This window comes from Chiloscyllium punctatum, chromosome 1 (genome assembly GCF_047496795.1).
Source record: "Chiloscyllium punctatum isolate Juve2018m chromosome 1, sChiPun1.3, whole genome shotgun sequence".
Lineage (NCBI taxonomy): Eukaryota > Metazoa > Chordata > Chondrichthyes > Orectolobiformes > Hemiscylliidae > Chiloscyllium > Chiloscyllium punctatum.
Window position 1 is genome coordinate 73,856,241 of NC_092739.1, and position 26,810 is coordinate 73,883,050.

The 26,810-nt window shown below is 42.7% G+C and overlaps 2 protein-coding genes across 8 annotated transcripts in view; one reads left to right on the top strand and one right to left on the bottom strand.

Moving 5' to 3' along the window:
* The window catches only part of commd8 (COMM domain containing 8), a 137,942-nt gene extending 111,743 nt beyond the window's left edge, over positions 1-26,199 (bottom strand). The window contains exons 1-5 of one of the 3 annotated variants that reach the window (XM_072568729.1): positions 26,041-26,199; positions 20,767-20,922; positions 19,529-19,681; positions 17,778-17,933; positions 13,218-14,510 (exon numbers count right to left, since the gene is read on the bottom strand). In XM_072568729.1, the coding sequence (XP_072424830.1) occupies positions 14,490-14,510; positions 17,778-17,933; positions 19,529-19,681; positions 20,767-20,922; positions 26,041-26,115 (561 nt within the window). In that variant the 5' untranslated portion in view covers positions 26,116-26,199 and the 3' untranslated portion in view covers positions 13,218-14,489. Of the gene's footprint in view, positions 1-13,217; positions 14,526-17,777; positions 17,934-19,528; positions 19,682-20,766; positions 20,923-26,040 lie in introns of those variants that run through there. The other 2 variants (XM_072568720.1, XM_072568711.1) reach the window with 2 other exon arrangements.
* Positions 26,200-26,204: 5 nt separating this feature from the next.
* Positions 26,205-26,810, top strand: part of atp10d (ATPase phospholipid transporting 10D) — a 218,547-nt gene continuing 217,941 nt past the window's right edge. For 2 of the 5 annotated variants that reach the window (XM_072568569.1, XM_072568561.1), the window contains exon 1: positions 26,205-26,341. The gene's annotated coding sequence lies outside the window, so the exon portion shown is untranslated. The remainder of the gene's footprint in view (positions 26,342-26,810) is intronic. The other 3 variants (XM_072568552.1, XM_072568588.1, XM_072568579.1) reach the window with 2 other exon arrangements.

The window sequence follows — 26,810 nt, forward strand, 5'->3', positions numbered from 1 at the left end:
ATTTGAGTTTCACACATTCACAGATTCACCACCTTCTGGGCGAAGAAATTCCTCCTCGTCTTAATCCTAAATCCCTTCATTCTGTGGCTGTGGCCTTCAGTCTTAGTGTTGAAACATCCAGCATAAAGACATATTTCTTGTAGCCCTCCCCCTCAATCCTGTACACACCTTCCTAAGTCCCTTCCCAAGCTGTCTAAATCAGGCAGCATCCACCTACTTCACCCTCCTTCCACCCTCGTGACAGACATATCAGATAGTTATACGAGGTGTGAGAGTGCACTATGTCTGCTGCTCACTATCAATGCCCTCTGCCCACATGACCGCTTTCCCTCTGATGCTCCAATGTACCTACTCCTCACGTACTGAGCTGCCCGCTTCACATCTGGAATCCACTCTCCGACCCAGTAATCTGACTTCAATCAGCATAATTATCATCATCTGCTTCCCATCCACAACTGAAAACTTGCCCCCCTCCCAGATTGGTTGCACTTGACCCACAGGGCTGACCTTTGCTGATGCTTAGACAGCAGAATTATGGAATGCCTGAGTGTGACAGCTCTGAGTGGACCGTGAGTGCACTTGACTTACTGTGCCAGGGCTCCTGGCAGTTGGGTGCCCTCTTGGACTTCACTGCCTACCCTCCTTGGACTCTAAGACATCGCAATAGGGTTGAACACACATGGAAGTGTATCTACCGCTTACGTTTCTGGCACGGTGCAGGTATGAGATGCCAACCCCCTTAATCAATGACCACTGCCAACCTTGACAAGCTGTCTGGCTTTGTGTCTGCCCTAAAAGATATCAAGTTAGAAATACAGTGAGTCTTTAAGTTCTGGCTGCCAGGGCAAACTGCAAAAAGGCAAGGCAAGGCAGGGACACTGTGAGCATCCAAGTAGGCACTCAGTGGGCAAGAGCTAAGAGACCAGGTGAGCAGCCTGATCTAATCCAAGCCTCCTAGCAGAAGCATTGCAATGATAAATAGCAGTGTGCCTGAAAAGCACCATTACGGTGTAGAAGGGAACAATACGTGGATTGGAGATGTGCCATGATAGTTCAGAGAGGCTAGGGTGGATTGGATGTCAGCACCTATTGGCAAAGGTGTTCATGCAGCTGCTGCACAGGAAGGTGTCCTCAGATGTTTGTGCTGATCTCCAAGTGAGAAAGTCATCAGATACTCACTGAAGACTTTCATCTTGGGAATTCATGCCATCTAGTTGCTTTCTGGCACGTGGTCGATTTGGAAGATGCATATTATTGAGGTGAGATATGGTGTTAATGAGAGTGATATGAAGTGATTCTCCCTGTTATTAGGACTTCCGCAGCTCATTAGCAAATGCCTTGTACTGACATCGGAACTTAGTTGGAAATGTGACAAGTTGTTATTTCTGAGACCGAGAAAGTTCCCACTGGATATCTCACATGTTTCGCCCAGATTTCTTGCGATAGTCCCTGCCGTTCAGGTCCCCGTTAAGATCCTATAACATTGCATTTAAAATAGCACAAGATAAAAGGGATAAGTTAACAGCAAGATATTGTTTCCAAAATGACTGGCAGACACCTCTACACATAAAAATCCTAAACCCAACTTCAATATACTGGTAAGAACACAGGTAATATTTTTCCACTGCATATGTACAGGGCTGGAACAGTCTAACTATACAGTTACTACCCCATTCACTGCACAGAAACATGCAAAACAGGAGCAGCTTTAGGCCATGTAGTCCCTCCAGTTTGCTCCCCATTCAGTAAAATCATGACCGATCTGATTCTACTTCGATTCTCACTGAACCTCAGCGACCTTTTGTCCCCTTGCTAAGCAAAAATCTATCTATGTCTGCTTTAAAAATATTCAAAGACGCAAGTCAGCTACCACAGACTTAAAAGGCTCAGAGGAAAAATAAACTCCTTGTCTCTGTCATAAAGGGTAGCCCCTTATTTTTAAATAGTGACCCCTACTTCTAGATTCTCTCACAATAAAAAGCATCCTTTCCACATCCATTCTGTCTCGAACATACACTCTTCAATTCAGTTGCCACTTACTCTTCTAAACTTCAGCAGGCAGCAAGTCTGGCCTGTCCAATCTTTTCTTGTAGGACAGCTGGCCATTCCATCTAAAATAACAATAGTCCTAAAGGATAATTCATCCATTAGAGAGTGACTCAACTGGTGGCAGGTCAAATTGGAATGCCAGTATGCCTCTCGCAAGATATGTGGTTGAGAAGGCAGGGACTTCAAGGTGACTGTAGCCAGAGTGGGAACACTATCAGTGACTCTCTGCATCACAAACCAGCCATCCAATCAACTAAACTAACTGACCTACAGTCTATCAAGATTCTCACTGCTTTTAATCCATTTACATCCTTCATTAAATATTGTTCACAGTACTCCAGATGTAGTCTTACCAATGCCCTATACAATTGAAACATACCTTCCTACTTTTGTATTCAATTTTTTTGGAATAAATTATAATACTGTATTAGCTTACCTAATTACGTCCTGCACCTCCATAATAACCATTTGAGATTTATGCAGGAGGTCACACTAACCTCTCTGCATCTCAGATTTCTGCAATCTGTCACCATTTATTTTATTGCTTCGGTTTTATTCTTCCAGCTAAAATCAGCAATATCACCTTGTCCATAATTAGCAAATTTTCGCCCAGTCACTTATCCTATGTTTTAATACTCAGGTCCACTTCACAAGTTTCCAACTTATTTATGCACCCCCAGCAAATTTAACAAAATCCCTTTGGTCCCTTCATCAAAGCCACGATTATACATTGTTAAAAGTCAAAGCCCTGATCACTGTGGCGCATCATGCAATATGTGCCAACCAGGTATTAACCCATTTAGGCCTGGTTCTGTTTCCTGTTAGCTAGCCAATCTTTAGTCCATGCCACCTGCACAACCATTGGATAGAATACCCCCACACTCTCATATCTCTTCTGTGGGTCTCAGGCACCAATCCAGCAGCTTGTACCATTCTGTCACAGTGTCCATGGACATATGAAGTCTTCTTTGACACTGTGCCTCTTCATCTCATGGTTATGGATCCAGCAGTGAAGGACTCTGCTCTCCTGTGGCCCTGATACACCCCGAGGTGTCCTTCAGCTGTAATCACTCCCTGTGCTTATTATGGGGACTCTTTTGTATATTCTTTTCCAACAGTTAGCACTGTGCCTCACAAATCATTTCCACCCTCTGGTAACTGTCACTGTGGAGTTTGCACATTCTCCCATGTCTGAGTGGTTTTCCTCCCGCCATCCAAAAACGTACAGGTTTAGGTGGATTGGCCATGCCAAATTGCCCATAACTTCCTGGGATGTGCAGGCCAAGTGGGTTAGCCATAGGAAATGCAGGGACACAGGAATAGGGTAGAGGGTTGGATCTGGGTGGGAGGCTCTTCGGAGGGTTGGTGAGGACTCTATGGGCTAATCAACCTGCTCCCACACTGTCAGGGTTCTGTGAGTTGGGTGTTGCTTCTCCCAGCGGCGGAGGTGGGTTGGAGGGGTGGGGGGTGCTCTTCTTCCATCGGCCTTCACCTTCTTAGCAAGGCAGTCACTGTGAGCAACATCCCTCCCCGGTTGCATCCATAGCACCTGCAGGAGCTGATGTTGGGAACGTAAGGAACAGAATGACATCTTGGCTCAGAAAAGGGTCAGTTCTGGCAAACCTGCTGTTGCACACACTCCTCCACATACTGAAACATGCAGCACCCCATCAATGAGGGCCATGTATCAACTTCTCAAGGTTCTTTGGGATGGTCACCTATTTGATCGAGGTGCTGTTCCAGCTGAGTGAACAACACAGAACAGTCTCTTAGAATTGTTCCATGCACTCTGAACTATTCCCATCTCAGCCTCAAATCAACCATGGCAATTCCCAATGTATGCTGTGACGTCTATCATTACACCCTCAGTGCGGGTGTAGATTAGGTTAGATTCCTACAGTGTGGAAATAAGCCCTTCGGCCCAACAAGTCCACATGGATCCTCCGAAGAGTAATCCACCCAGTCCCATTCCTCTACCCTATATTTACCCTTCAGTAATGCGCCTAACACTACGGTCAATTTAGCATGGCCAATTCACCTAACCTGCACATCTTTAGATTGTGGGAGGAAACCAGAGCACCCGGAGGAAACCCACGCAAACATGAGGAGAATGTGCAATATCCACACAGACAGTTGCCCAAGGTGGGAATTGAACCTGGGTCCCTGGCACTGTGAGGCAGCAGTGCTAACCACTGAGCCACTGTTCGGCCCAAACAGAGGGCCCCAGTGTAGAGGGCCTCAGTTCAGTGCCCCACAGTTCCCTTGAATGTCTCTTATGTTCTTTCGGTCTACATGCATTTCACATGGCCAATGATATGATTGGAAATAAAGTGGAAATAAAATGATTAATGCCTTTTCTCCTCACTGTATTTCAAGTAGAAGTGCAGCCTGTGTTTTTGCCCATCAAACTGACACTGATTCTCCCACAAGGGGAAACATTCTATCAGCATCCATACAGTCAAGTCCTGTCAGGATCTTATACATTTCAGTCATATCACCTCTGACTTTTTGAAACTCCAGAGGATATGGAGAAAGTAAGGACTGCAGATGCTGGAGTTTAGAGTCAAAGAGTGCGGTGCTGGAAAAGCATAGCTGGTCAGGCAGCATCCAAGGAGCAGGAGAATTAACACTTTGGACGTAAGCTCTTCATCAGGAATGTTGGGGGAGGTGCCCAAGGGGGCTGGGTGATAAAAGAGATGGGGTGGGGCTAGGGGTGAGGTAGCTGGGAATGCAATAGGTAGATGAAGGTGGGGAGTGGTGGATAGGTGGGAAGGAGCGGGGGGTGGAGCAGATAGGTGGGAAGGAAAATGGACAGGTAGGACAGTTCAAGACCACAGCGCTGAGTTGAAGGGATGGATCTAGGATAAGGATGGGGGAGGGGAGGTGAGGAAGGTGGTGAAATTGACATTGATGCTGTGTGGTTGGAGGTTCCCAAAGTGGAAGATGAGGCGTTCCTCCTCCAGGCATTGGGTGGCTTGGCTTTGGTGATGGAGGAGGCCCAGGACTTGCATGTCTTTGGTGGAGTGGGAGGGGGAGTTGAAGTGGCCAGCCACAGGGCGGTGTGGTTGTTGTGTGCATGTGTCCCGGAGATGTTCCCTGAACCATTCCACAAGTTGGCATCCTGTCTCCCCAATGTAGAAGGGGCCGCATCGGGGGCAATGGACACAGTAGAAGAGGTGTTTGAATGTGCAGGAAAATCTCTGCCAGATGTGGAAGGATCATTTAGGGCCTCAGATGGAAGTGAGGGGGGGAGGTTTAGGCACAGGTTTTACACCTCTTGTGGAGGTGGTACTAACGAGGGAGTCATAGGGGGACTAGTCTCTGTGGAATGCTGATAGAGGTGGGTAGGGAAATATATTACTGGTGGTGGGGTCTGTTTGTACATGGCAGAAATGGTGGTGGATGATGCGTTGTATCCAGAGTTGGGTGGGTGGAAGGTGAGGACTGGGGGGGATGGGTTCTGTTCTTGTTGCGTTGGGAGGAGTGGGGTTCAAAGGTGGAGGTGCAGGAAGTAGAGGAGATGTGCTGGAGGGCATTGTTGACCACGGGGGAGGGAAATTGTGCTCCCTGAAGTAGGATGATGTTCTGGCATGGAATTGCTCCTTCTGGGAGCAGATGCAGCAGAGATGGAGGAATTGGGAGTAAGAGATAGTGCTTGTGTGAGGGGAGAGACGGGGAGGGGGAGGTATAATCCAGGTAGCTTTGGGAGTCGGTGGATTTGAAGTAGTTTTTGTGTTGAGTCAGTCACTGGAAATGGAGATGGAGAGATCCAGGAAGGGGAGGGAGGTGCCTGAGATCGTCCAGGAAAATTTGAGGTCAGGGTGGAAGGTTTTCATAAACTGTTTAGCCACTTCATGGGAGCAAACAGTGGTGCTGATACAGTCATCGATGTAGTGGAGGAAAAGTTTGGGAATGGTGTCGGTGTAACTGTGGAAGATAGACTGTTTCATGTACCCGATGAAGAGACAGGCATAGCTGGGGTTCATGCGGGTGCCCATGACTACCCCTTTGGTCTGGAGGAAGTGGGAGGAATCAAAGGAGAAGTTGTTCAGGGTGAGGACCAGTTCAGCCAATTGATTGAGTGTGTTAGTGGAGGGGTGCTGGCTGGTCAGTAGGAAGGTAAGAAATGGAGGGCTTGGGGGCCTTTGTCAAGGTAGATGGACATGTATAGGGTCTGGATGTCCATGGTGAAGATGATGCGTTCGGGGCCAGACAACCAAAAGTCATGGAGGAGTTGAAGGGCATAGATGCTGTCCAAAATGTACGTGCGGAGTTCCTGACCCAAAGGTGAGGACTGTGTCAAGGTATGCAAAGATACGTTCGGTGGAGCAGGAGCAGGCATAGATGATGGGTCAACTGGGGCAGTCAGGTTTGTGAAGTTTGGGGAAGACAACTGGATGGTGTGGGGTTCCGGGACTATGAGGTTAGAGACTGTGGATGGGAGATCCCCTGGGGTGATAAGGTTGTGGATAGTCTGGAAAATGATAATTTGGTGATGGGAGGTGAGGTCATGGTTGAGAGGGCAGTAGGAGGAGGTGTCCATGAGTTGCCGCTTGGCTTCAATGGTGTACAGTTTAGTGCGTCGAACTACCATTGAGTCCCTCCTTCTCCACTGGTTTGATGATGAGGTTGAGGTTGGAGCGGAGGGAGTAGAGGGCTGTGTGTTGCAAAGGTGAGCGATTGGAGTGGGTGAAAGGGGTGGACAGGTTGAGGTGGTCAATGTTATAGCGGCAATTGGACATGAAGAGTTCAAGGGTGGGTATTAGGCCTGCACTCGTGTCCAAGTGGATGGAGTGTGTTGGAGGTAGCTGAAGAGGTCCTTAGGGGGTGTGTGGAAGTCCTGTTGGAAACAGTAAGCACAGAGGTGGAGGCGGCAGAAGAAAAATTCAATGCAGCAACGTGCATTGAATTTGTGCATCTGGGAACATAGTGGGGTGAAGGTGAGGTCTTTACTGAGGACTGATCATTCATCCTCACTGAGGGGAGGTCTGGAGAGATGATAAAAACATGGCAAGGCTGGGCACTAGGTCCTGGTGTAGGGCTGGAGGTGGGATTGGGGGCGGAAACTGTCTCTGGAGTGGGTGTGGTCATGGTATCGTGAGTGATGTCGGCCTCCTCCACCACCAAATTCTAGCCACCTGACGTCTGGAGGAGGAATGCCTCATCTTCTGCCTTGGGACCCTCCACCGACATGGCATCAATGTCAATTTCACCAGTTTCCTCATTTCTCTTCCCCCCACCTTATTCCAAATCCAACCCTCCAACTCGGCACCATTCTCTTGAACTGTCCTACCTGTCCATCTTCCTTCCCACCTATCCGCTCCACCCTCCACTCCAATATATAACCTTCACCCCCATCTTCATCTACGTATCGCCTTCCAAGCTACCTTCCCCCCAGCCCAAACCCCTCCCATTTATCTCTCAGCCCCCTTGCCCCCCCCCCCCCCCCCCACCCCCATCCTAGCCCCATACTAAGAGATTGACCACTCAGGATTATGTAGAGAACTGACAGCATTCAGAGGGTTACGAATCTTATAAACTTTACATTTCAAAGAGCTATGTGCTCTTCATCATTGAGTACATTCAAGATTGTGGATGAAGGATTTTTGGACACGAAAACAAATACTAAGCAGATATGGAAATAAGATCTGAAAGTGGGTTTAACGTAAATCAACCCAAAACCAGTTGAATAGTTGAGTACGCTTGAGGCATCTTATGACCTAATGCTGTTCCTATTGCTTATGAATCTAAATGATTTATGTGCCACCAATAGCGATCATTTCACTTACCCATTTCTTTCTTGGCAATTCTGACTTACGAGGATAGTTATCCCTATCAAAGTAAAGGACCATCTGAACAGAGCAACTACAGAAACCTACTGCTTCCACAAGATTAAAAGATATAGGAGCAGAATTTGAACGTTTGGACCATCAAATCTGCTCCATCATGATGGATCTTGATGGATATGTTTCTCAATCCCATTCTCCAGCTTTCTCCCTGTGACCTGCGATCCTCTTGTGAGAAAAGAGCCTAATCTATCTCTGTCTTGAATACATTCAATGACTTGGCCTCCACACCCCGTTGGAGCAGTGGGTCCCACAGATTCAACATCCTCTGGCTAAAGAAATTCTTCCTCTTCTCAATTCTAAAGGGTCATCCCTTCACTCTGAGGCTGTGCCCTCAGGTCCTACTAGTGAAAACATTGTCTTCACCTCCACTCTTTCCAGGCCTCTCAATATTCTGTAAATTTCAATCAGGTCGCCCATCTCATCCTTCTAAACTCCATCAAGTGCAGCCCCAGAGTTCCCAACTGCTCTGCATATGATAAACTCTTTACCCCCATGATCATTCTTACGAACTTCCTCTGCAGTCCGTCCAACGCCAGCACATCCTTCCTTTGACACCGAGCCTGAAACTGCTCAAAATATTCCAAATGCGGTCTAATCAGAACCTTATATAGCCTGAGCACTATATCCCTGCTTTTGTATTTTGGCCCTCTTGAAATGAATGCTAACATTGCCTTTGCCTTGTCATTTAACCTACATGTTAACCTGTAGAAAAGCCTGAAATAGGACTTCATATTATCGGCGGCAGTTGGAGTGGGAGGAATGACAGCGAGGATCAGAGGCCAGGTGGGAAGGTAAATTTTTAAAAGATATAAAAGCTTACCTTGTGTATAGGTGGAGCGCACACTGTGCAGGAGTGGACACGGGACTGCTGGATAAGTGAGGCCTTATATTTGGGTGGTTGCTTTACCAGAAACGTTACCTGGGTAGTGTCTCCCAGACATTTTCCCCGTCTAATCAAAAAATAGGTTCTGTGTGCCGGTTTGGTAAGTGGACTAGTTTTTATTTGTTTTCAGTTTTTCAGTACTCTCGTTGGGAATTTAGAACAGTGGGAATGGAGGTTAGGGCAGTTGAATGTTGCTCCTGCAGTATGTGAGAGGCAATGGTCACCAGTAGTGTTCCTGCTGACTGCATCTGTGGGAAGTGCATCCAACTCCAGCTCCTCGAAAACCATGTTAGGGAACTGGAGCTGGATGAACTTCGGATCATTCGGGAGGCAGAGGGGGTTATTGAGAGGAGTTACAAGGAGATAGTCACACCTCAGGTAAAAGATGAAGGTAGATGGGTTACTGTCAGGGGACGGAAAGGAAACCGGCAGGCAATGCAGGGAATCCCTGTGGCTGTCGCCCTCAACAATAAGTATACTGTTTTGGATACTGTTTGGGGGAACAACTTATCACGGGTAAGCAACTGGGGGCACTGGCCTCTGGCATAGAGTCTGCCCCTGTTGCTCAGAAGGGAAGGGGGAAGAGGAGCAGATCATTAGTCACTGGGGACTACATAGTTAGGGGGACAGGTAGGAGGTTCTGTGGGAACGGGAGAGACTCATGGTTAGTGTGTTGTCTCCTAGGTGCTAGGGTTTGTGATGTCTGATTGTGTTTTCGGGATCCTTGAGGGGGAGGGAGAACAACCCCAAGTTGTGGTCCACATAGGTACCAACAACATAGGTAGGAAGAGAGATGAGGATTTAAGGCAGAAATTCAGGGAGCTAGGGTGGAAGCTAAAACCTCGTGCCACATGCTAGCGAGGTGAGGAATAGGGAGAGAGAGAGAGAGAGAGAGAGAGAGAGGAATTGAACATGTGGCTACAGGAATGGTGCAGGAGGGAGGGTTTTGAATTCCTGGATAATTGGGGCTCTTTCTGGGGTAACTGGGACTTCCACAAACAGGATGGTTTTCACCAGAACCATAGGGGTACCAATATGCTGGGGGGAGGTGGAATTGCTAATGCTCTTTGGCAGGGTTTAAATTAATTCAGCAGGGGGATTGGAACTGAAATTGTAATTCGAGTATATGGAAGACTGAGAGTAATGAAATCAGAACTAAGATTTCAAGATCGCAAGAAGACACCGGCAAGCAAGAAATGTGTCAATGCCAAAAGCATCCGGAATAAGGTGGGTGAACTTACAGCATGGCTTGGTACTTGGGATTTCGATGTTGTGGCCATTTCAGGGACATGGATAAAGCATTGACAGGAATGATTATTGCAGATTCCAGGATTTAGATGTTTCAGTAAGATTAGAGAAAACGGGGGTGGTATGGCACTGTTAATCAAGGACAGTATTACGGTTGCAGAAAGGACTTTGAGGACTCATCTACTGAGGTAGTTTGGGCTGAGATTAGAAACAGGAAAAGAGAAGTCACCCTGTTGGGAGATTTCTATAGGCTTCCAAATAGTTCCAGAGATGCAGAGGATAGGATTGCAAAAATGATCCTCGATAGAAGCGAGAGTGACAGGGTAGTTGTTAAGGGGGACTTTAACTTTCCAAATATTACTGGGAATACTATAATTCAAGTACTCTAGATGGGCCAGTTTTTGTCCAATGCGTGCAGGATGGTTTCCTGACAGGCCAACAAGGGGCAAGGCCACTTTAGATTTAGTACTGGGTAATGAACACGGCCAGGTGTTAGATTTGGAGATAGGTGAGCATTGTGGTGATGATGACCACAATTTGATTATGTTTACTTTAGCAATGGAAAGGGATAGGTATATACCGGAGGGCAAGAGTTATAGCTGGGAGAAAGGCAAATATGATGCAATTAGGCAAAATTTAGGATGCATAGGATAGGGAAAGAAACTGCAGGGGATGAGCACCATTGAAAGGTGGAGCTTAGTCAAGGACCAGCTATTGCGGGTCCTTGATAATTATGTACCAGTCAGGCAGGAAGGAAATTGTCAAGTGCAGGAGCTGTGGTTTACTAAGGAGGTTGAACCTCTTGTCAAGAGGAAAATAAGTCTTATATTAGGATGAGATGTGATCACTCAGTTAGGGCGCTTGAGAGTTATTAGCGAGGGAAGAGCTAAACAGAGACTTAAGAGCCAGGAGGGGACATGAGAAATCATTGGCAAATAGGAACAAGGAAAACCCTAAAGCTTTATATAGATATATCAGAAATAAAAGAATGACTAGAGTAAGATTAGGGCCAATCAAGGATAGTAGTGGGAAGTTGTACATGGAGTCAGAGGAAATAGGGGAAGTGCTAAATGAAAGCTTTTCACCAGTATTCACACTGGAAAAAGACAATGTGATTGAGGAGAATACTGAGGTACAGGCTACTAGACTAGATGAGGTGCATAAGGAGGTGTTAGCAATTCTGGAAAGTTTAAAAATAGATAAATCTAGGCCTGATGGGATCTAACCTAGGATTCTCTTGGAAGCATTTGGAGGTTGTCAAGCATTTGGCTTGGATCTTTATGTTGTCATTGTCTACAGGAATAGTGCCAGAAGACTGGAGGATAGCAAATGTTGTTCCCTTGTTCAAAAAGGGGAGTAGAGATAACCCTGGAAATTATAAATCTTGTGAGCCTTACTTTGGTTGTGGGTAAAGTGTGGACAGGATTATAAGAGATAGGATTTATAATCATCTAGAAAGGAATACGTTGATTCATGATAGTCAACACAGTTTTGTGAAGGGTAGGTCATGCCTCACAAACATTATTGAGTTCTTTGAGAAGGTGACCAAACAGGTGGATGAGGGTAAAGTGGTTGATGTGGTGTATATGGATTTCAGTAAGGCATTTGATAAGTTTCCCTATGGTAGGCTATTGCACAAAATGCAGAGCATGGGATTGAGGGTGATTTAGTGGTTTGGATAAGAGATTGGCTAGCTGAAAGAAGACAGAGGGTGGTGGTTGATGGAAAATATTTATCCTGGAGTTCAGGTTCTAGTGGTGTACCACAAGGATCTGTTTTAGGTCCACTGTTGTTTGTCATTTTTATAAATGACCAGATGAGGACATAGAAGGATGGGTCAGTAAATTTGCAAATGACACTAAGGTCAGTAAAGTTGTGGAAAGTGATGAAGGATGTTGTAGGTTACAGAGAGTCATACATAAGCTGCAGAGCTGGGCGGAGAAGAGGCAAATGGAGTTTAATGCAGAAAAGTGTGGGGTGATTCACTTTGGAAAGAGTAACAGGAATGCAGAGTACTGGGTGAATAGTAAAGTTCTTGGTAGCGTAGATGAGCAGAGAGATCTCTGTGTCCAGGTACATAGATCCTTGCAAGTTGCCACCCAGGTTGATCGGGTTGCTGAGAAGGCATATGGTGTGCTAGCTTTTATTGGTAGAGGGATTGAATTTCAGAACCATGATATCATGCTGCAGCTGTACAAAGCTTTAAATTGAGAGGTGATAGATATAGGACAGATGTTAGAGATAGCTTCTTTACCCAGAGAGTAGTAGAGGCATGGAATGCACTGCCTGCAACAGTAGGTGAAAGTGAGGACTACAATTGCTGGAGATCAGAGTCCAGATTAGAGTGATGCTGGAAAAGCACAGCAAGTCAGGCATGTTCCGAGGAGCAGGAAAATCGACGTTTTGGATAAAAGCCCTTCATCAGGAAGCCATTCTGTTCATCAAGTCTGTACTGATCCACCAAGAAGCATTCCATCTAGACACAGGTCTGCACGGACCAAACAACTCCACCGCCCTGTGGCTGACCACTTCAACCCGTAGGTGGAAGATGAGGCATTCTTCTTTCAGTTGGCAGATAGCTTTGATTTAGTGGTGGAGGAGGCCCAAAATTTGCATCAATTGAGGGAGTGTGGAGGACAAGTTGAAGTGGTCGGCCACAGGGCGGTGGAGTTGTTTGGTCTGTGCAGACCTGTGCCTAGATGGAATGCTTCTTGGTGGATCAGTAAAGACTTGATGAACAGAATGGCCCCTCTCCACACTGTAGTGTTTCTAAGTAATAATTGTGTGTAAATAAAAGACCTCTACTGTTCAGAAAAATAGTGCAATAAAATGGTGGGTCAGATTTAAAACCAACTTCACCTTAGTTCCCAAATGTAATTGCACTAATATGAGGTAGAAAAAAAAAGAAAAATTAAATACTAACGTCTTTAGCTCCTCTTGGCAACCTACTTAAAAGCAGAATGAGCACAGACCAGACAGTAAAGGCTTCCCCTTTGCCCCCACAGAATAAAAAGGAAAAAAAGGATATCAAACTCATAATAAAATCATAGCTATAGCTTGAAAGAGGGGGACAACTGACTGTAAACATTTGTTACTCCTATTTCATTACCGAAACTAGATATCAGTGTGTGGGATCTTTGAAATAAAGATAGAGTCATTGAAATGAATTTTGATTTAAAACACTAGAATTTTGTTCATACGTCTGTGCTTTTATTATAGATAATTTTCAATGTGAACATTATAGAACAACATTCTCCAAATATTCTGATCTCACAAGATAAATTAGCGAGCTCCCCAATTTAAATTTTATGGCCCCACTTCTTTTAATTACACATCCTTGAAATAACTGAAACATGTATAAATGTTTTCCATAGTCCAAATTTGGCAAAAAATTCATGAACTAAACAAATAAACACAGGAATTCTTGTACCATAGCAGTTCAATAAGTTGGAGCATTAGAATCCTTTGGCAAAATGAACATGGAAACCAGTAACTGCTGCAGCAGAGGCATATCACCAAAGTGAAACCATTCAAGCAAGTAAGTTAACAAAAAGCTACGAGGGGAATGGTGGAAGGTTTGAATTAGTAGGTTTTTAAACATATCTTTGTACCGTGGACTTCATAAATTTCCACTTTCTTCAAACAGCCTTGCTAATGGTCTAAGCCCACTAGCAGGCCACAATTTCTCAGACTGGGGTGATTTGCATTACCTGCAGTGATATTAGTGTTGCTTTGAAGTCTGTAACTACAATAACACACAATTACAACATCATATTCAGGGGAAGGAATACAAGTCATCTGGCAATATCCATGAAACAATTAGATATAAAAACGTAATTGAGAAGGTAAAAAGCACTTTACAAAAAAAGTATACAGAGAACTGCTAAATGATTTTCTTGTGGATATATCCATCCTTTTCTCAAAAGATAATCAATTCACAAATAGTTGACAGAACTGTGCAAACTTAAATTAAGTTACTAGGCAATGCATTAAAAGATTACAGATGAACCAGTAATTGCAATTGTTTCTTCCTATCCAGAAAATGGAGCTGGAGAATTCACATCAACAATCATGAGGGAGATCATATCCACTGAAATTTAAAAAAATTCCATGGATAAAGCTCTCTCAAGTCAAGTAATAAATATGTAAAGAAGCTGCAGATCATTACTCAGAAAACAAAATAAAAAATTCACTGCTGTGCATTTCAAATACTGGTGCTAGTCATTAAAGCAAATACTGTGCAAGTCCAACAGCCTTAACTCTGTTGAGTGTCAGAAGTTAATCAAACACTATAAAAGTAGTTTGAAGTTTCTACTGTGCTTCAGGCTTAGCTTCATTTATTCACAAATTCCTGATGATGTAATTACTCTCTTTGCTTCAGTATCAACTCAAAGGTTTTAAGTAGTTCTCAGTTTCCATTTGGAAATGTTACAGAAATATAGGCCACCGATTATCTCCAGTTATTTTATTTGTAGAACAACCTGCCAGGAGAGAAGCTGTAAATTTCAGGTCAAGTTATAATTGAATCAGTGTCAAAACAGTTCTCATTTTCAGAATACACCAACATGTTACATACTTTCAGGACCATTCATATTTTCACTATTTGAGTAGATTACCAACGCACTAGCTATTTTTGTGTTTACAAACATGAGTTTTGTTTTGGTCACACTGTCTTCAAAGTCTACAATAACAAAGAACTGGCAGATGAGTTTTGAATTGCTTGCTGAAATGCATTAGTGAATCTAGTTGGTGATCTTGTCACAATGATGTAAAATATGGACTATATGTCTTTGAATCCCATCAGTTGATTTAATATCTGGGACTTGCACGAACTGCTATTGTTTTAAAAAGGAATCAAAATCACTGACTTAAAATAGTCACAGGAATCATACAGGTTGGCCAGGTTGATGAAAGCAAAATGGATTCCACAAAAGGCCATTTGAACAGGTTTACAATTGTACAATTTTCCAGTTAATGGACCCCCAATTCCTCCCCAGCAATGTAAAAAAAAACCCAAAAGTGTCGATGTTGCAAATCAAACAAAAACAGAACTAAATGGAAAAACTCAGCAGGTCTGGTAGCACCTGTAGAGAGAAATCAGGGTTTATGTTTCACGCCCAGTGTAAAAAGATCTTAATCCTCTGTACCATGGGAATCTTTAAACCTTGTTTAAATTTGGCACTGCCCACAATTATCAAAACTGGACAAATGAACGTGGTGAACAGAATAGGTAAACAAGCTGTAACTTCAAGGTATTTCTGGGAGAAGTCTAAGAGATGGATTTTTGACTGAAACACGCTGAAGCAGAATCACCATCTACCTCTCAAAGAAAAGCCTGGTGACAACAGACTGGAAAGAAATATTAATAAACTTAAAAGATAATTGCAATATTCTCTACTATTGAAAGTCCACAAAATCAACTTACCATCATGATTGCAGGCCTCATTAAGCAAGCCTCAAGGACATTAAAGGATTCTAAACTTAAATTTTTCTTTTTAACCTTAGTTTTCTACTCGATATTATAACATTATCTTTGTATCTAGGTGCATGTGTGTTCATGTGCAAGTGGGGAGGACTTTAGATTCTACACAAATCTGATCTTTATTACCTTTCTATTACACTCTGACCCAAGGGAAAAAAAATCCCCTTTTAAAAAACTTTGTTTTCTTACTGCTGCAGTAGAAAGAGTTAACTACATTTTGATTGGAAGCTACAGGATAAAAATGAATTTAAATCTTTACTGCAGTCAAACAGGGGGGTTGACGAGAGGATCCACTTAACCCTTCCTCACTTGTCTGTAACATATTGTAAGGGCAAACAAAGGCTCCTGATGGAAATTCTCCATCAGAATCAAACATTACTGTATTTTAATTTCTATATCTTTTGAATGAAGAATTGCCAAATTACAACTGAAGCCTGATTCTGGAGGACTGTATATCTCTAATTGAATATTAAAAAATGATCTATTTCATATAATTTCCAAATGGACTCAAAAATCAAGAATATTAGGAATCAATTCAACACAAACTATTACACCTGTCTCCGTTTAAGCTTTAAAATGTTGATTTTATTCAATTTTCAGTGTAGATGTTTGAAATATGTTCTATATAATACTGTACTTAAATCATCTTAAACTGAAATTAAAGAAAAACCTTTACAAAGAGTGGGCAACAAAAGGTTTGGTCCCCAAAATAACCCTTCAAAGTGTGCAAGATAACTTAAGCTTCACTATCTCCTCCCTCCACTGGGAAAAGTCTGTGCAAGTACCGAAGCCATTGAAAAAGTTTCACTTTTTTATCCTATTTTAACATGTATTGAACACTGCATTAACCCCTGCCTACAAAATTAATTAATTTATAAGACAGTTCTTTCGGTTTAGTTGGGTGCTACTTAAAGTTAATTTAATTTGTTTATTCCCGATAATAATAAAATCAAATTGCTAAGTCATCATTAAAATAAACTTTTCTGTTAAAACTAATACTTCACAAATAAAATGAATCCCTGTTTTCTTAATTCCATACACTGGCATTCAACCAGACAGAACGTGTATTGATTTATCATTACGTGTTACTTTAGGGTGATCTTAAAGTGTTTCTTAACCGAAGAATTAAGTTCAAAGTGCAGTCATCATGTATAGAAATGCAAATTAATTTGTGCATAGCAAGTTTCAACAAACAACCAGGATAAATAAAATAGCTTAATTTTTAATTTATGTAGATTGAGGAATAAATCTTTATCAAGACCCAGGAATAATGGTACATATTGTTGAATACCTGCAGGAGATCCTTTTTAAACTCAGCCGCTTGTCAGCTGATTATAATGTCTCATCTAAAGTGGAGTATCATTGAAATATGCAGCTGAAGTAGACTTTGGCCCCATTTGTAGCAATTAATGCTAAATTAACAAACAATGTCGTACATACTGAGCAGGTCCATGTGAAGCAAGGTCTATCTTGTGCAAAACAGTCCATCCCACAGCACACAAGTTGCTCATGATATCAAGACGGATTCCACGGATTTCTTAGCAAATTCCCCCAGATATGACATTGTGGGTCACTAAATCTCATTATGCTTCAAAAAGGATTAAAGTTCTCCATTTTTCCCAATTTAGCCTCAAAATTCACTGTCTCCAGCTATTCCATCATAGACAGACTTTATCCTGGTTGATTTTCCTTCTTCCTGGATCTTCACTCAGACTTCAAAGCCGCATTCAGTAATCATTCACAAGGATAATTCCAGATGTTTACTGACAGCTAACTTCACTAAGCCAATCCTACTCCTGGATAGTTTCTCACATCATCCCAAAATTCTAAATCTTGCTCAACTGCTTCTAGCAAAAACAGCATATGTACTTTTTAATTCCCACTCTCAGCTGTGCTGAAGTTAATGCTTACAGAGTTTTACCCAGCCTGATGGGTTTCCTCCAGTACAGTCACCGACTATTCCACTTTCCTAGATAGTTTCCTAGAACTTGAGTCCTGATTCCAACTTAGTTGTCGATTAATATCCCAGAACTTTGTCCTGAATTTTAACTGTACACAGTAATCTAAATGTTCTCTATTTCTGAAGGAGTCTCCTCCACAGAATCTGTGCAGTGCAACTGCCTTTCTGGTACAGATAACTATAGTATTAATAAAATAGATACTGCTTCCATCTCTCTATCACACCCATTCTCACTGTGCACAATCTTTGAAGTGTCCCAAGCGAAATATCAAATCTTGCATATAGATACAATAAAGTAAAAATTACCTTGTTTGCCGCTTCCAGAGAGTGAATGAGGGTTTGTAATTCTTCTTTGTCCATTTCAATGGAAACTGGCTTCACCACTCCATTTTCTTTCACATCAAGGTCAAGATTTAGCAGTGGCGTTTGAAGAAAGGCAATCTTATCACTTGATAGAGGCAACTATATTAATAAAAGCAAGAGAACTCTATAAAATTTAAAGATCTGAATCTTCCCTTTGGTTTTATTCAGTAGATAGAATTTAAAATATTAATCTTAACTCATACAGAAAAAGAATTGATCACCGATATTCTGTACATGCATATTCCTATTTAAATATTCAAAACATTTCATACAGTTTGCATAGAACTTGCACTACTTCAGTATAATTGTCTATTTAAAAAGGTTCCAGCTGTCTAAAGGTCACAATTCCTTATGAATATTAAACAAAAGATATACTAGTCACCTATATTTAACTAACTTAAAAAATTAAAATGTCTAGTATTTGTTTTACTTTATAATAAAGCAATAAGCTTTACGGGAGTATTAAAGTAGCCCAAAGTTGGGTAGAAAAGTAATTTTACTATTAAAAAATCATATTACAAACCATTTAGGCTGCTTGAAATTGAAGATAAAGAATCCTGTCAGGGAATGAGATGACAGTTTAGAGTCAACCACGTGGCCATGGGTCTAGAGTGGCAACTAGATCAGACCAGGGCCAGGACAGTAGACTCCCTTCTCTAAAAGGTCATTAGAAATACTCGAGCTTTTACAACAAATGTTGGTGGTTTCAAGACCACTGTTACTCTGACCAGCTTTCAATTTCAGATTCTACTCATTGAGATTAAATTCCACCTGCTGCCATTGTAAGATTTGAACACGTCCCCAGATCTTTAGACTGGGCCTCTATACTACAACAGATATCAAATTCTGCTTCTTTCAACACAGATACTGACGAGTATGAAGAATTTGTCCAGCAGTTTTGTTTTCTATTAAACATTTTGAGGCGTTGCACAAGTTGTACACTGTAATATACATTTGGATAGGCAGCATATAAGGGAAGAAGAGAGCCGAGAATAGACTCTTAGAGACATTGGAACAATCTATGGAGTGAAATATTGCCTTATGATCAAACAAATGAAGGCTCAAAAAAAAGGGAAGGACAGCATATTTGCCTCCATGTCAAAGTTGAAAGTTCAAATCCCTGAAGAGAGACATCTGTTAACAATCTAGGATGACATTTCAGTGCCATAACAATGGACTGCTGCATTTTTTGTGGTGCCATCTTTTAGATGCAATCAGGCCTTAAGTATCCTCTCAGGTGAACGCAAGAGACCCTCAAGCACTATTCCAAGAAGAGCAAGCGGGCACGCATGGTGTTCTAATGAACAGCTCTTCCTCAAAGAACATGCAAAGCAAATTATTTGGTCATCAAATATTGTTTGATTGAGTAAGAAGTTTGAGACATTTTAAACACTGCAACATTGACTATACTAATTTGTTATCAAGAAAAATGTAACATAAATTCAAATCTTTAACTTCAGAGAAGTAATGCTGGAAGTAATGTTGTGACTAACCCTGCTAAAGGTCATAGAGAGCGAGTAGGATAATGCAGAGTTAGAGAACATTGTTTACACTTTGGTTAGGGAAGCAATTTAAACACCAGGTTAAAATTTAGATTTCCTGTAATGAATGCAATTCTACTGACACATTATTGTGGTGACTGATGGTGGGGAAATATTAGTTTTAAAACATCGATAGGACATGAATCTCTATACCTTCAGCTGCCAATCAAAGTCCTGTAGATAAGCAGATGACACAGCATTTGTTTTCTCAATTAAGGCTGACTGCAGCTCATCCTTTCTTGCTTTTAAACAGTTAAGTACTGCTTCTTGATGAGGTGCACTCAATCCATCCAACAGCTGAAGAATCTTAACAAAAACACAAGTTCAGTCTATTTTATTATGTAAAAGAGGGCTTTTGTCCATTGTATTTAAGTTACAAACACTTTTAGTATGTGCATAGAATGTTTTCAAGAATTGTATAACTTTAGTAGCACCTATAAACACACAGGTTAAAGATGTACCAGATATAAAACATGTTTGAAGCGACTCAGTGACTAAAAATGACTTTCATGTCTTCTGAATGTGAAAATTGAGATTCACAAGTTTCCTGTAAACTCAAAACTGTTTTATGAACAAGAAATTCAAATTATTTAACTTGTTCACTGGATGTAGACGTCCCTAGCTTGATCAGCAGTTAATGGCCATACCAAATTGTTCTTGAGAAGGTCATGGTTAGCCACCTTGAACTGGTGCAGTTCATGTGGCATAGGCACACCTACAGTGCTGTTAGAAAGAAAATTCCAGAATTTTAACTCATGACAGAGAAGCAATTACAATATAGTTCCAAGTCAGGATGGTGTGTGACTTAAAGGGGTACTTGCAATTGGTGAAGCTCCCTGCTTCTGCTATTGTGGTTTTTCTAGGTGGTAGAAGTTGCAATATTGGAAGATGTTGTCAAAAGTGCCTTGATAAGTTGCTGGATTGCAACTTGTTGCACAGTGTGTTATAACTACATCAGTGGTGGAAGGATGAATATTTGTGGTAGTGACTGGGTTTGCCAATTAAGCAAACTGCTCCACTCTAGATTGTATTGAGCTGCTTAAGTACTTTGGAAACTGCACTAATCCAGTACTGGCAGTTATCTTTCAGTCATTATTTAACTTATGCATTCTCCATGGCAATGTCTCTGCCAGAATCCACTTGTCAATCAGCACGGATGCCTCATAGTATTAAATGTGTTCTCCTTTTACATTGGTATTCCCGGGAATTGTCCTGAGTACAAGACAAAAAGCAGAGACAAAATATGTTTATCTAAAATACTCAAAGCTCTGTAATACTAATTCCAGTATCTATTAAAGTTGATGCACTCTATTCTAAAATGTGCTGTGCAGAAACAATTCTCAATTTGGACCAAAAACATTAAAGTTCAACAAATTCTAAAACCAACCAACCTCTTCATCTGGTAAATGCTTTCCACTGGCATGTTTCACAAAGGTCGAGGCTTCCTCGAGGACCTCCATCCATTCTATCAGACTCCAAATATTTCCATAATCCCGGAATCGAGGAAGTGCACGTCCACAAATACCATCAATTACTCTGTGAATGAACTACAGAAGAAAATTCCTTTTCAGACTGGAGACCTGTGACCCGTGGTGTGCCACAAGGATCAGTGCTGGGTCCACTGCTTTTCGTCATTTATATAAATGAGTTGGATGTGAACATAGGAGTTATGGTTAGGAAGTTTGCAGTTGACACCAAAGGTTACCTCAGAGTACAAGAGGATCTTGATCAGATGGGACAATAGGCCAAGTAGTGGCAGAAGGAGTTTAACTTAAATCGATGTGAGGTGCCGCATTTTGGAAAGACAAATCAGGGTGGGACTTATACACTTAATGGTAAGGGATAGGGAAGTGTTGCTGAATGAAGTTCCCTGAAAGTGGAGTCACAGGTAGACAGGATAGCGAAGATGACATTTGGTATGCCTGTCTTTACTGGTCAGTGTAATCAGTATAGGAGTTGGGATGTCATGTTTCAGCTGTGCAGGGTATTGGTTACATCACTTTTAGAATACTGCAGGCAATTCTGGTCTCCCTCCTATAGGAAGGATGTTGTGAAACTTGACAGGCTTCAGAAAAGATTTACAAGGATGTTGCCAGAGATGGAGGGTTTGAACTATAGTTAGAGGCTGTAATAGAATGGGCTATTTTCCCTGGAGTGTTGGAGGTTGGGAGGGGTTACCTTAGAGGGGTTTATAAAATCACGACGGGCATGGATGGCATAAATAGATAAGATCTTTCCCTTGGGGTTGGGGAGTCCAAAACTGGACGGCATAGGTTTAAGGTGAGAGGGAAAAGATTTAAAAGGGACCTAAGGGGCAACCTTTTCACACTGAGGGTGGTGCACATTTTAGAATATGAAATCAGCTGCCAGAGGAAGTGGTGGAAGCTGCTACAATTGCAACATTTAAAATGCATCTGGATGGGCAGAGAAATCGGAAGGCTTTGGAGGGATATAGGCCAAATGCTAGCAAATGGGACTTGGTTTATTTAGGATATCTGGTGGGCATGAATGAATTGGATCGAAGGGTCTATTTCTGTGCTGTATATCTCAAAAACATAACAGAAAGCCTTCAATCATAGAAAAATCTGATGCCTATTCAATTAAGTTACAGAGTACCTGCATGAGTAGTCATTTTAGTGAAGCTTGTGGAGACTGGTGTGGAAAAAATATGTAACTCCCTTTGTTTTTACACAGATACCCTCAGTTTACGCTTGCTGGTTTCTCTGTGCTAGCTAGAATAACGTTTCATGATTTATCCTGTAAAATATTTTATCATATGCAAAGCCTCAATTAGCCAACGTTTTAAACATTTCTTCTCATTCTCAGATTAACTTCAGTGAATTTTCACTTTTGACGACTTTCACATGTCTTTTATAATGGATACTCAGAATTACATTCAATACTTTAAATCGTAGTCTAATATAATTCAAATCTATACATTTAATATCACCTCTGTGCTTTTATATTCAATATTCCTCGGTGCAATAGAGAAAATTCTTGGCTCACCTTCAGTTGACAAAGTTGATAGGTGATCAAGGTGCTTAAGTTAGAACGTAGAAATGTACAGCACAGGAAAGGGCCCTTCGGCCCATGATGTTGTGCCTGAACATGATGCCAAATCAAACTAATTCCTCCTGCCTACCCTTGGTCCATTTCCTTCCATTCCTTGCATACTTACATGCTTAGCTAAACATCCCTTAAACACCCCTATTGTATCTGCCTCCACTACCACCCCGGCAGCAAATTCCTGACTCCTACCACTCTGTCTAAAAAAACTTTGAACTCCCCCCGCGCACCCCCACCTAAAATGCACACCTCCTAGTATTCGAAATTATAACTCTGGAAAAAAGATTCTGACTATCAACCCTAACTATGTATTTCATAATTCTATAAACTTCTATCAAGTCTCCCCTCACCTCAGTCTGCTCCTGGGAAAAAAAAGTGTTTTTCTAGCTTCTTGTGACAGTTCATATCAAGATGGTGCCTGGATTAGAGGGCAAAAGCAAATTACTACAGTACAGAAAGCAACAAATGCTGGGGATCACAGTGGGTCAGACAATATCCGTAGAGAAAGCAACCTAATGTTTCAAGTCTAAATGATTCTTCATCAGAGCTCTAATGAAGAGTCATCTAGATCCGAAACGTTAGCTTGCTCACTCTCCATGGATGCTGTCTGACTCCCTGTGATCTTCAGCATTTATTGTTTTCATTATCCTGGTAAACCGCTTCTGCATCCTCTCCAAAGTCACCACACCCCTCCAGCAATGTGGCGACCAGAACTGAATGCAATACTCCAAGTGTGTCCTAACTAAAGTCTTATAAAGCTGCAACATGACATCCTGACTCTTGTACTCAATTTCCTGACCAATAAAGGCAAGCATGCCATATGCCTCCTTTCGCACCCTGTCTACTTGCGTGACTACTTTCAAGGAGCTATAGACTTGAACCCCAAGATCCCTCTGCACATCAGTGCTGTTCATGAAGAACACCTCTGGGACACCCGGACCAACCAACCCAACCACCCCGTGGCTCAACACTTCAACTCCCCCTCCCACTCCACCAAGGACATACAGGTCCTTTGACTCCTCCATCGCCAGACCATAGCAACACGATGGTTGGAGGAAGACCGCCTCATCTTCCGCCTAGGAATCCTCCAACCACAAAGGATGAACTCAGATTTCTCCAGTTTCCTCATTTCCCCTCCCCCCACCTTGTCTCAGTTAAATCCCTCAAACTCAGCACCGCCTTCCTAACCTGCAATCTTCTTCCTGACCTCTCCGCCCCCACCCCACTCCGGCCTATCACCCTCACCTTGACCTCCTTCCACCTATCACATTTCCAACGCCCCTCCCCCAAGTCCCTCCTCCCTACCTTTTATCTTAGCCTGCTGGACACACTTCCCTCATTCCTGAAGAAGGGCTCATGCCTGAAACGTTGATTTTCCTGTTCCTTGGATGCTGCCTGACCTGCTGCACTTTTCCAGCAACACATTTCCAGCTCTGATCTCCAGCATCTGCAGTCCTCACTTTCTCCTCGAAGATTGTATCCTTTTAGAACCTTCTCCCCTCTCCACAACTGCAATGATCTTTGTGTAGTGTGTAAACTTACCAATCCACCTACCTGCATTTTCAAACATTTATCACAAACAGCACACGTCCCAGTATGGATTGAACACCATTCCACCACTACCCTCTGCCTTCTATAGTCAAGCTAATTCTGAATCCATGTGGCGAGGTCACCGTGGATCACATGGATCTTAATCATCTGGATGATAAAGACCATGAGGGACCTTGTTGGAGAGCTTATTAAAATCCATATACACAACATCCACTGCTCTACCCTCACTGGTCATATCCTGAAGGGCTTTTGCCCGAAACGTCGATTCTCCTGCTGCTCGGATGCTGCCTGACTGGCTGTGGTTTTCCAGCACCATTCTAATGTCGACCCTCATTGATCATCGCTGAATTTTGAGGTGGTGACAATCAAGTTAGTAGGACATGACCTGCCCTACCCGATGCCACGCTGACTGTCCCTAATTAGGTCATGCTTTACTGAACACGCATAAATCCTATTCCTAACAATTCTCTCCAATAACTTCCCAACCACCAATTTGAAACTCACTAGTCTGTAATTTCCTGGATCATCGCTATTTCCCTTCTTGAACAGAGGAACAATATTAGCTACTTACCAGTCTCTCGGTCAAGGCCCCAACATTCCCCTCTCTTGCCTCTCTCAATAACTTGGGTAGATACCACCAGGTCCTAGGGAACTATATCTTATTAGATTAGATTAGATTCCCTACAGTGTGGAAACAGACCCTTCAGCCAAACCAGTCCACACCGACCCTCCGAGGAGTAACCCACCCAGACCCATTTCCCTCTAACTAATGCACCTAGCACTATGGACAATTTAGCAAGGCCAATTCACCTGAGCTGCACATCTTTGGACTGTGGGAGGAAACCCACACAGACACGGGGAGAACGTGCAAACTCCACACATACAATCACCCAAGGCTGGAATGGAATTTGGGCCCCTGGTGCTGTGAGGCAGCAGTGCTAACGATTGAGCTACCGTGCCACCCAACTACCTTAATGTTCTTCAAGAGACGCAACACCAACTTCTTTCTTGATCTCAAAATGTCCTAGCACGTTAGTATTCTCATTATTTTCTGTTCCTTCTCCTGGGTAAGTACCAATACAAAGTACTAATTTAGAATCTAGCCCACATCCTCTGTGTCCAGGCACAAGTTCCCTCTTTTATACTGATATGGTCCTACCCCCTCCCTAGCTATCTTCTTGTATGTACAGAATGCCTTGAGATTCTCTTTAAACCTACTTTTGCTTAATAAACTCGTTTTGTTGTTGAAATCAAATTTGCACCATTGCCTACATTTGTCCCAATTAAAAATCATGTATAATAGGGGGGGAAAAAAAGCAGTTGATCAACAAAGCCAGATTTCAGTTTGATCCAATAATAACATCACCTGGGATCAAAACACTGGACCAAAACTAAGGTAAAAACTCTCTGTTCCAGAGGGACAACTGAGACTCTGAGCGCTTGATTTAGTCTGCAAGTGCACTTCGAATATACATGAGCATCTAAACATACAAATCGGGTGCAAAAATAGGCCATTGAGCCTCTTGAGCTTGTTCCATCATTTAGTAACACCATAGCTGATCCAACTGCAACTTCAAATGCATACTCCTGCCTACACCTAACAACCTGCTTAACCCACTTGGAAATGTCCGAGAAAACCTTGTTTCTCCCTCCACTGGTGCTGCCAGAACGAATGTGTCCAGTTTTGTGTGTGTTTATTACTGTTAACCAGAATTTAAAAACACTTCGTTTCCATCAATTAAACGAACTAACCCACTTGTTGAGTCCCTGCCATTTTCTGAGAGTCCTGTGACTGGTGCAATGAGGTGCAGGAACTTCAAATTATCCAAAATAAGAAACACACAGGAAAGAGAGAGACCGGAAAGTGCAGACCAAAAGCAGAAACCGAGAGAGTGCTGAATGATACATAAAACATCGGCACTCTTGGGCAGCCCGTCGATCCGTGAAAGGGGCGACGGCGAGCGGGAACTCTGCTAGGAAACACCGAGGCTCCACCCGCGGCCGCTAACATGGAGGGGACAAGGCTCCCCCCAGGCCCCCGAGCTTACCCGGGGGCACTCCTCTGCCACGAGCTTCGCCAGTAACGGCAGCGTGGCCGCGCGCTCGACCGTTGGGCTGTCCATCCGCGGTCTCGAGCGACGAAAATCCCCGGTGCGGGCAAATGGCAGAACAAGCCCCTCCTCCGCTCAGTCCAACTCTGACCAGGCTGCGCCTGCAAACTCGACGGATCTGGATGTCGAACCGCGGCTGCAGGGTCAGATGCTTCTGCTTTTCTCTCCGGACTCGAAACGCTCAATTGTCAGCGCTCAATGGGAAGGTTCAAACGTGGAGAGTCATCGCCTCCGAAAGGTATCATTGAGCGTTAAAGTTTAACCCATCGAGGGTCTGTGTTTTCAGGAGAAAATTGGGTAGCTCAGGATAAAAATAATATAACTAAGTCTACCACCAAAATATTCCCGTCTTTGTTCTTGAACTGAAAGTGTGTTCAAGACCCACCAGGCATTTCCAATTTCTATCAACAACCTTTTTTCCCTCCTAAATATACTTCAGCCATCACAATTTATTCTACTACTCTCAACAAGAACCTTGCACGTTGATACACATTCATTGTTCAAATCTCTTGTTACTTCTTGTTCCACTATGCTTATGTTTACCCGCATGGAAAATTTTCCGTTTGAACGACTAAATCCCCCTCTTGTTAGTATAAAAGCCTCTCCACAGCAGGATTTATGTGATTCGCCAGGGCAATGGTCACAGTCGGGTTTTAAGAGTCCAGTCCGTAAAGTCTACACTATGTGTTGTAGGAAAGCAAGGGACA